Source organism: Terrapene carolina, unplaced genomic scaffold, assembly GCF_002925995.2.
Source record: "Terrapene carolina triunguis isolate 2854851 unplaced genomic scaffold, T_m_triunguis-2.0 Scaffold58, whole genome shotgun sequence".
In the NCBI taxonomy this organism is placed as follows: Eukaryota; Metazoa; Chordata; order Testudines; family Emydidae; genus Terrapene; species Terrapene triunguis.
In genome coordinates, this window is record NW_020664409.1 from 1216310 (window position 1) to 1227403 (window position 11094).

The window sequence follows — 11094 nt, forward strand, 5'->3', positions numbered from 1 at the left end:
GTCCTGTGGCACCTTTAAGACTAACAGAAGTATTGGAGTATAAGCTTTCGTGGGTGAATGCCCACTTCATCAGACGCAGACTTCATCTGATGAAGTGGGCATTCACCCACGAAAGCTTATGCTCCAATACTTCTGTTAGTCTTAAAGGTGCCACAGGACCCTCTGTTGCTTTTTAAAAAAAGTTCTTCATTTACAGCATTCAGAGTCAGTATGGATCCACTGCTCTCCTGAAATCTCAGATATTTGCTGCAATACAGGGCCTTTCCATCTACAGCCAACCAGGAGGCTGCAACCATTCCTCTGATGATTCATCCACATCAGTGACTTTGTAACATTAGACTAGATTACTGCACTCCAGCCAAAGCTTTTGAGAGACCTTTGTAATAACAGTGTATGTGAGTGTTTAACAACTGCTTGTTTACATATTTTGATCATTTTTAATTGATTGCTTGTATTGATATAGAGTGACCAAGATGCATTGGTGAGAAGTGCCAGTGTACATTTCCAAATAAATAAAATATTTGTACTTCATCTATAATACCCTCTAATACACTTTTACATTTGCAGGTGTCTGGAAAATTAAGTTATTTTGTTCTTTATATAGCAACAAATACAGTAGAGGGAACAAGAGACTTGGTCGGTGCCAATGTGGCCAGTGCCAAGGAATTGGCTGGTGTCGAAGAGAACGCCAGTGCCGGCAGTTTTGTCAGTGCTGTAGCTTCTGAAGTTGGTCAGAGCTGAGAAACAGGGCTGAGGACTGTAGGTCTGCCCAGTAATGGTCTTTAGACAATTTCTTCGTATCACTACCAGAGGTACTTGGATAGGCCTTGGAACTATGTCTCCTGTCAGATTATGTTGAGGCAACTGACCTCACAGGGGATTGTGTTCTGATGGGCTGTGCCTCAAAGTTTGAGAAGGGAGACCGTTTCTTTTAGTCCTAGCGAGAAAGAGATTACTTTCTCTTCAAGGGATGCGGGGAATGAGGATTGGCAGACAGCCTGGCAGAGCGTGAGGGCCTCACAGGAGGAGAGTCCGGGCCCAGGTCCGATGCAGGTCATAACAATTTCCCGATGAGGAGAAATTTTAACCTAATGTCCTGGTCTTTTCTGGCTCTGGCTGTCAGGCCGTGGCAGTGGGACCAATTTTGTGGGACATGTCCTTCTTCCAGACAGTGAATATTCTGTGAGTAGCACCTCTTAAACCCAGGGGATCCAGGCATAATGGTGAGGGAAAAATAGCTTCTCAGTCTGGAAGGGCACGAAGCGGGGAAAAGAAAAAACTAAGCTATGAAATAATTATAAAGGTAAAGTTAAAAAACAAACAAACAAAAATTTTCTTTTTAAGATAGAAGAAAGGAGAACGAAAAGAAAATACTAACTACACTACAACTAACAGATAAGGCACTATCTATTGAGGGAACAGGAAGTGGGCTCGGCTGCAGATTCCATCCCAGACCAAAGGCGGTAGAGAAGGAACTGGGGGCAGCTGGACCGCACAGCTCTCTCTATATGTCCCGCTCACAGTGTGAGAGCAGGGAGATATGCATGTGCAGTTTGACAGGCACTGCCGATGAAGATCGCTGATCCCAGGTGCAGGGGGTGCTGCCGCACCTACAAGTGGAGCACCCATAGGGACATCACTCGAAGAAGTAGTATACATCTATTCTGGGCAGGAAATGCATGTCAAACAAGATTCTCTAAGAAGGTGCTAAAACTGTTTCAAATCTCAGTATATACAACAGGCCACTGGTAATATAAAAGCACGCTAAATGAAGTTTCATAATTATACTAGATCGTCTCTTTTAAAACAAATACTTACTTCAAATTCTTTAATAAAGTAACGTATTTCTCCTTGAATAACTGGCCTGTGATCCAGCAGTCGGGAATGAATTTCTCCAATGTCTAGAAGAGTAATGAAATCCAAAGTTTTAATTTTCTAAAGACACAATCCATACTAGGTAAAGAACAACACAGTGAAGCATAGAATATTTCAAAAGGAGGAAAAGTAAAAAGACACCATTATCCAAAAGGACAAGCAAGCTAATACAAGATTTCAACTAATGCTATGATAGTATCAGATGGCTTTTCTGACTAATTCAACAAACCCACCATCTTAAAATAAATGCCACAAAAAAAGAATATTCTGCCATCCCAGACCCTCCTGGCTGCTACGAGGGTGCATGAGGGGGTTCCATTCACCCACTATTGGAGGCCTCATCCCCAAAGGACAGCTGCAGTATTTGCCTTTGCTCCTCCATATAACTGACAAGAAGCAGAGTGGAGTGAAACTAACTTGATTCTTGTCAGTTTCCACTCGGCAACAGTTTGGGAAAGCTGTAAGCATCAGTGAAAGCACATCCACAACTCTAGAAGACAGTACTAGATCAGTTTAGAACTAGTCTGGAAAGTTCGCAACTATAATGCCTACAAATATATTTTTCTTAAATGAGAGCTTAGATTCAGCAGTTGATGGAACTCACCTATAAAAACTTCCTACCTGACACAGATAAGTAGATTATTTCATGTTTGAGAAAATGGAAAAGATGGACAAAGTTTGCAACAAATACAGAGTGTATGGTAAAATGCTAAATAGTATCACTGAATGACTCATGTAAGTTCAGATATTTTTAAATAGAAATCGAAGCACGACAAAAAAATCAGAAAAGTGGACAGCATGGTAGAGGAAGGCAAAAGAAGTGGCTTCCAAGGAGAAATTGAAAGGAGAGGAGCAAGGATCCCTAAATCAAAATGTTGACGATATGGGAGCTCCCAAGAGTCCCATTGACTTACTCAAAGCAAATGTGAGTGTCCAGCTCCTCTGAAGATCAGAACAACTATTAAGGGGTTTAAAGTTAGACACCTAAATCTGAAAATGTGGGCCTTACTACACAGAAACAGGATATCATTTCAGGTGGTGAAAGCAATGCAAGAAAAGGCATGAAGGTGCAAGCAGACACAGATCAGGCCATCCATCACAGCGGTTTTGCTACTATGCAAGAAGCAGGTCTATGAATTGTTAGCATTTGAGCTGCAGAAGATACAAAGAAAATGAAAAGGCAGCAATGCCAGCCAGTGATTAACAATGCTATCCTTGCTAGGACAACATCAGGAGGAAGAGATAGAAAACAAGTGTTATATATAAAAAAAAAAAAAACAATAAAAACTGCCGTCCCAGATTACACTGCTGTCGGAGGCAGGCTACATGACTAGATGGCCACCAATCAAGTATGAGCTAATTCAGAGGAAGGTACAAGGAACGCTGTACTGAAAAGTTAGGCAATGACTTGTCCATAAGGGAAGTTTCTGCCTAACACCAGGCGATTAGCACTGGCTTTCTGGCTTGAAACTCGAGTATATATATCGCTGTTAAATACGTGCACCGCGTCCTCTCTGTAACGCCATCCCGGGGGCGCTTTAGCCGCACACCTCCGACCCTTCCCTCGATCTTGCTGAGCGCTCAGCCTCTCGCCACCTCCTGCCACAAGCTCCAGGGGCGAATTGTGCTACAGGGGAGGGAGCGACTCTCGCGCTACTCCGGGGGTGGCCGGGGGAACTGGACACAGCCCCGCGCGCTCACCCAGCGGCCGTTGCGCGGCGCTCAGCGGGCCCGGGCGGGGCAGACACGGCCCCGCCGGGCAGATCCCCGGACACAGACAGGCGGAGACAGCAGGGGCTGAGCGCGGCGTCTCCGCCCTGGGGCGGGGGGGCGGTCTCAGTGCGGGCGGGGCCAGGCCCCCTCCTTACCCTTGATAATGGGGTGGGCCGGCGCCCCCACCGAGTCCCGTTTCCTGCCGGCGGGGAGCGGGTATCCCGCAGCTTTCCCCGGGGTGCCGGGGCCGCTGCTCATGTTGCCGCACTTCCAGCTCCGGCCGCAGCGGGGCGGCGACCACCGAGCTACCACATGCGCGCGCCGCGGATAGAGGGCGCGGCAGGAGCGCGGGGCTCTCGCTGAGGCGTCCCGGCGGTGTTACGTAGCTCTCCGCAGCCCGCTTTGGTTCTTAGCTTCTGCCTCCTTCCCAACGCCTCGGTATGACGTCACTTGGCTGCGCCGAACTCTGGCCTCAGAACTTAAACCCGGGCCGCCCTTCGTTAGGGTGAATGACTCGCGCTGCCGCCATGGCAACCGCGGCCCCCCTGTTGGATTCGGCAGAGTCGTGGAGAGTACACGCCCCCACGCCTGTGACGGTGGCAGCACCCAGTGGCTAAGCTGGGCCCGGGTACCTGTCCGCCACGCACACATTGGGTAGGCCCCGCCCCCGCTGTATCCCACCACGGCGTCGGCCGGCCTTGGTTCTGAGCAGCGCCTTCTGGCCCCAGCCTGGTTCTCCCCGTGCCACAGCAGCGTCCCGCCGCGGGGCCAGCCCCGTCCCAAGCTGGCCGGGAGGTGACGCCTCTCCCCAGGCCCTGTGACCGGTCCTGCTGACACAGCTCCTCATCCTGGCAAGGCTTTCTCACCCCAGACTAGTTCACTCCCTGCAGGGGGTCATCGCTCACCTGCTCAGTACAGCCGCCACAGACCAACAGAGTGCAAAACGGGTTTTCTATACAACAGCTGGGTGGCTGCAGCTTGAAATCTAAACAGCGCCACCGAAAATCGTACCAAAATGAGGGAATTCAGAGTACAGTTTCCCCCAGCAACCTTAACTCTGCCTTCTTGTGCCTATGCATTACAAATGGACCTTTATCAGGCACTGACAGAGTTTTTTAAAAAAGTACATAATGTATAGGGTTTTTTGTATTGTGCTGTTTAGTAAATAGCCTCTGTTGCAGTAGTCTGGATGCTTGTAATGAAATACCTTAATGTAAAATCATATGTAAGAGTAGTTTGTTTTTTAAGAAAAAATGGGACAATTTTCATCATGTATGAAATGGGATAGAAGGATGCTCATCAAATTTTTGATAGGGTCATTCAGGGAAACAAGTGTAAAGCTTCTGAGCCTCGCACTTTGATACATCTTTCTGAAGGCCAGGAAACTAAAATAATTAATACTGTGCTGACTGGATTTGTGCTACAGTGCCATGGGTGTGCCACTCACACACATCCCTCAACTGGTTGAACTTTCTCTTATTTGGGAAGGAGTCCTGGTTCAGGAAGTTATTCTGAGAAGTAGTCAGAAATATGTCTGTTTTTCCTGCCTCTGTAAGAGGAAGTGTAGATAAATCAGCTGATAGGTTCTCTATGTATTGTCTTCCAACAATAAAGAAACAAGAATACCTACCTCTTATAAAGCATTTGTCATCAGTACGTCTCAAAGAGCTTTACAATGGAGCTCAGTATCATTATCCTTATTTTACAAATAGGGAAACTGAGGTACAGAAAGGCAAAGTGAATCACCCAGCAGGCCAGTGGCAAAGCCAGGAATAGAATCTAGGTCTCCTGAGTTGCATGGTCCATGGTTTGTACATTAGGCGAACAGCAATCAATGGTGGTATGGTAATTAGTGTCACCATCTCGGAGTTAGCAGAGCCATGGAGAGTAAACACCCCCACAATTGTGACTCTATGGCACTGAGCTCCCCTATCCCGTGACTCCTTTTTGTTTAATGAATTTGTTTGCCTCCATTTTTCTTCTGACTGTCCCTTTCTATGTTAGCTTACTAGAAAGACAGCCTAGGAGGTTTGAATACCAGCTATTTTCAAAATTCATACTTTGATATTTTTTCAAACATAAATCTTCTGTTCATTCACCATCCAGACAAAAAGTGAATGAAAATGGATATAAGATATATGGTTATTTGTCTATGTGAAGTTCACAGGGTTTTTACATACATCCCTTTATAAGAAGTCCTAATTTCCCCTTTTTACAATACCATATCCATTGCCTAACTTGGTAAAGGAATGAAGAACACCCTTTAACTCTGTGATGCTACTCTTTGGTGAGCTGCCAGTTTCTTGGGAGAGGTACAGTCTGCACATCACCCCTGTTCCGCTCTGTGATCCCCACAGACAACAATGGTCAAAATATACAGAAAATAGCCAATAATACTAACTGTACCATATGATAACATCTTATGCAGAAAGAATAACTACATTTTCAGATTGCAGGCTACATTTGCAGGGCTGGAATTAAGAGAAACAGTCAATTAACTTGTAAACCGAGTAAATTTGATGAGGAGTACTGAACAGGGAATTTCACAGAGTGAGAGAATTAAGTATAGAATCTCAAAATGTCCTGATAACAGCATCTCTTCACACAATGTGAAGTATTTTTCCAGAAACACTCATAGTGAAAAACAAGTAGATGCATGGTCTAACAAAACAGAAAGCATATCTCAGAGGTGGGCAAACTTTTTGGCCTGAGGGCCACTTCTGGGTATAGAAATTGTATGGTGGGCCATGAATGCTCACGAAATTGGGGGTTGAGGTGTGGGAGGGGGTGAGGACAGGGGGTGTGGGCTCTGGGGTGGGGCCAGAAATGAGTTCAGGGTGCAGGAGGGGGCTCCAGGCTGGGGCAGGGTGTTGGGATGCGGAAGGGGGTGAGGGCTCTGGCTGGAGGTTCTCGCTCTGGGATGGGGCCAGGGATGAGGAGTTCAGGGTGCAGGAGGGGGCTCCAGGCTGGGGCAGGGGGTTGGGGCACGGGAGGAGGTCAGGGGTGCAGGCTCTGGGCAGCGCTTACCTCAAGCAGCAGCATGTCTCCCCCTCTGGCTCTTACGTGGAGGCGTGGCCAGGCAGCTCTGCGCGTTGCCCTGTCCCCAGGCACCGCTCCTGCAGCTCCCTTTGGCTGTGGTTTCCGGCCAATGGGAGCTGAAGAACCGGCGGTAGGGGTGGGGGCAGCATTCGGAGCCCCCCGGCTGCTCCTACGCGTAGGAGCAGAGGTGGGACATGCCGCTGCTTCTGGGAGCCGCGCGGAGCGGGGCAAGCCCCCGACCCCGCTCCCCGGCTGGAGTTCAAGGGCCAGATTAAAAGGTCTGAGGGGCTGGATGTAGTTTGCCCACCTCTGGCATATATATATAAAGTGGGTGACATTTAATAAACAACAAAAAGAAAAGGTCTCCAACTGTGGTATTTTAAAGCAATTTGAGACTATCAGTGTGATATTATTTTCAATAAACTTTTTCACGTTTAATTCAACTTGCATCTTGTTAACTTTTTCAGAGACTGTCTTTTTTGCATGTGTGTACAGTGGCTAGTAGAATTGGCCCAAATCCCTGCTTGGGCTTTTATGTACTACTGCAGTACAAATAAATAATAATAATAATAATTAATAATACATTTTTATTATTTGCACCAGATAAAACACCATACAGCATGCCAAAATAATAACTAAATACAATATTCTAAAGAGCTGGCCCATAACAATACCAGAGCAGCAGCAGCACTCGTACTAGGAACACCAGAGATCTGCCAAAGTAGCTGTAGCAGCTACTGTTACAATAGAAGAGGGGTGAAGCACAATGGTTTCATGTTCCCTCATTAGAAGATTAATTTGTGGCTTCACAAATAACACCCTCTCTGCCTGGCAAAAAGGTAACAAATATAATAGTATTATTTTAGGCCCATTTCCCCCCCTTCCATTACAACCCCTTTAAACTATTTTTGACAGTGAAGAAAGATGAAATAAGAGTTCAAATCTTCAAAAACTACTCTGAGATATTACACACTGCAAAGTACATTAAAAGAAAGGAAGTTTACTTCACGCACATTCCATTCATAGTGCATGTGTGCCCCATGACTCTTAGTTCAAGAGTCTTTTGTCCAGCTGTGTATGAGCACTGAGTGTCCTCATGCCCCACACCAAAGGCATAAAAAGGTAGAGTGGGCCAACCGCCATTCAATTTCCTCTCCACTGTAGAATCTTGGTTGGTGGTATAGGACTGAGATAAAGAGGATAGAGGGCAAGTTGTGGAATGTGCATATGCACAACAGCTCAAAGAACTCAAGTTACTGTACAAGTAAGTAACTTTCCTTTCTCCTTCAAGTGATTGTCCATGCGCATTCCATTTATGGTGACTCCCAGTCAGTGGACCAATGTAATCAAGATGGGAGCTTGGAGTCTTAAGAAATTAGAGATTGTAACCACCTTTCCAAACACACCATCTGATCTGCAGGTTTCACTGATATTGTAATGCTTCATAAATGTGTGAATAGGTCCCTGGTAGCTGCTTTACATATGTCTGCAACAGAAACATTTCTCAATAATGTTGACAAGGCTGCCTAAGCTCTGACGGAGTGAACTCTGAGAGAAGCACGAGGGTCCATTTTAGCCACTTCATAACAGGTCCTCACACAGTCAGATATCCATCTGGACAATCTCTGAGTTGAGAGGGGTTCACTTTTTATCCTCTCGCCAATGGAGATGAAACATCTGGGTGAAGATCGTAAAGATTTTGTTATTTGCAAATAAAATGCCAAAGCACATCTGACATCTAATGTATGAAGCAAAGCCTTTGCTTTAGAAGCATGTGGGTTCTGGGAAAATATAGGCAGGTGAAGCTGTTGATTCAAATGGAAGTCTGTGACAACCTTCAGTAGGAATTTAGGATGTTCCTAAGAAACACTGTATCTAGAAAGGTGACTAAAAATGAGTTTTCATACACAGATGTAATAATGAACATGTTGCCATCCATCCAAAGGGTGGACCCATTAGAGCAGAAAACACTAAATTGAGGTCCCATGGAGAGATCACTTCTCTATCTGGTGGTAACACCACAATAAGACTCTTCAAAAATCACTACAGTTGGATGAGAAAAAACTGTCCATCCCCTGGAGGATGGTGTGCAGAAATAGCAGTCAAACCAGGACTGAGCTAAGCGACAGGTTTTAATGTTTCCAATCAAGTAGGTATTCCAAAATATCAGGCACAGAAGTTTCTTGTGGATTCAAAGACCTCTGGAGACACCAGGAAGAAAACCTTGTCCATTTCACCAGGAAACGTCCGTCTTGAAGAATCTTTCCTACTGTTTAATGCAATATTTTGTATAGGAGATGAGCAGGACTTCTCTAAAAGTTTAACATCCCTCCAGTTGCCAAACCATGAGATGAAAAGACTTCAGATCTGGATGAAGGATCTTTTCTTCTCACTGTGAAAGCAATTCTGGAAGTGGAGGCTAAGTCTTTGACTGGCACACTGAAAAGTTCAGAATATTGAGGAACCAGAACTGTCTTGGCCTCTTTGGAGCTATCAATATCAGTTATCTTGCGCATCACTCTTGGAATCATTAAGACTGGTGGGTAAGCATAGATCAGGGCCTCCCAACCAAGAGATTAAAAAGGCATGATAGCCTGGCATCTGATAGCCTCTCAGATAAACGACCTGACACTTGTGAGTTGTGAATAGGCAGAAGAGGATGGCCCCAATCTGAAAAGAAATCCTGAAGGATCCAGTGTTTGATCTCCAACTCATGATTCGAGAACAGCCTTCTCAGTTTGTCTAGCTTTTCTGCAGGCCAAGTAAGGGTACTGCTGAGAGGGAGATCTGGTGCCTGATGCACCAATTCCATAACCTGACTGTTCCTTGCCATAATGGGGAAGATCTGACCTCTCCCTCCCCCATTTGTTGATATAAATCAGGGTGGTGTATTGTCCATCGTTATTTGGACAGATTGCTCTGGATGAGATGGAGAAAGGACTTGCAAGCTCTGAGCACTGCCCTGATGTCTACCAGAACGATGTGCATCTGTACTTCCCATGTGGTCCAAAAATCCTGAGCCTGTAGACCAGAGGTGGCCAAACTATGGCCCGTGGGCCACATCCAGCCCGCGGGACCCTCCTGCCTGGCCTGAGCTCCTGGCCCGGGAGGCTAGGCCCTCCCCCCCGCTCCCCGCAGCCTCTGCTCACTGTGCCGCCGGCGCAATGCTCTGGGTGGCGGGGCTGCGAGCTCCTGGGGCAGTGCAGCTGCAGAGCCTGGCTTGACCTGGTGCTCTGTGCTGCGCAGTGGTGTGGCTGGTTCCAGCCGGGTGGTGCGGCTGTAGGGGAGTTTGGGGTGGTGGTCAGGGGGCAGGGGTGTGGATAAGGTCGGGGCGGTCAGAGGGCGGGGAACGGGTTGAATGGGGGCAGGGGTCCCAGGGGGGCAGTCAGGGGCAGGGATTCTGGAGCTGTCAGGGGACAGGGAGCGAGGGGGGTGGATGGGGCAGGGGTCCCGGGGGGGCCATCAGGGAACGGGGGGGTTGGATGGGGCAGGAGTCCGGGGGGGCCATCGGGGCGAGAAGCAGGAGGGGTCGGATAGGAGGCGGGGGCAGGCCACCGTCTCCACTAACCGGCCCTCCATACAATTTCAGAAACCTGATGTGGCCCTCAGGCCAAAAAGTTTGCCCGCCTCTGCTGTAGACCATCCATGTGAGCTCTCCACCCCAAGAGTTAGGCATCCATCCTGGAAGGCTGAGATAGGCAAACCAGCCCCTGGGATCCAGATAGGGAATTATGGGTGCTAGCAGGACCATCCTGAACTTCAACCTGTGCATGAAGGTGTTGAGCCTTCTTACGTCCAAGGTGGGCCCCCATCCTCCTTTCTTTTTGGGATCAGGAAGTATTTGTTGTAAAATCCTTTTCCTTGGTACTGAGGGGGAACCCTTTTTGGGGCTCCAGGGGAAAGAAGCAAGAAAACTCCTTGAAGTTGTAGGTCCTCAGGAGATGGGTTCTTGAAGAGGCTTGGGGAATGGAGATGGGATTTGGCACAGTGTTATACTAGATATCCCACAGTAATTGTGTCCATAACACAATGGTTTGAGGGGGTAGGACCATTGGAGGACGATGTGTGCCTGAAGAAAGTCAAATGGTCCCTAAAAGGAAGGGTTGGGGTTTCTGAATCCCTGGAAATGCCTTGACATCTCGACTGTCCCATCAAAATGAGTGTTTTGGTACAGATATAGATTGCAAAGAACAAGCAGCAGAGGCAATCAGTCTTTTCCTGTGGAAATGTTGCCTGGTTTTGGGGTGGGAGGTGATCAGTCTCTGGTGAAAGAAGACCGTAAATAGTACCACTGTAGTACCTAAACTTTGGTACCATGCTGAGGTCAAGCTTCAGAAGTAGCCATACTAGACCTTGAAGTCTCACAGTGGTGTGCGGAAGCCACCCTTGTCTTCAAGGAAATCATAGTCAGGGACCTACTCTGGACTCTCCCCTGCTCTGTGTCTCTCTTGCAGGCAGTTTCTTGTT

General features: G+C 47.3%; 1 protein-coding gene across 1 annotated transcript in view; it reads right to left on the reverse strand.

Moving 5' to 3' along the window:
• Positions 1-3927, reverse strand: part of BLOC1S5 (biogenesis of lysosomal organelles complex 1 subunit 5) — a 30193-nt gene extending 26266 nt beyond the window's left edge. The window contains exons 1-2 of the mRNA XM_024206781.2: positions 3744-3927; positions 1819-1901 (exon numbers count right to left, since the gene is read on the reverse strand). Coding sequence (XP_024062549.1) covers positions 1819-1901; positions 3744-3846 — 186 coding nt within the window. The 5' untranslated portion in view covers positions 3847-3927. The remainder of the gene's footprint in view (positions 1-1818; positions 1902-3743) is intronic.
• Positions 3928-11094: the final 7167 nt, after the last annotated feature.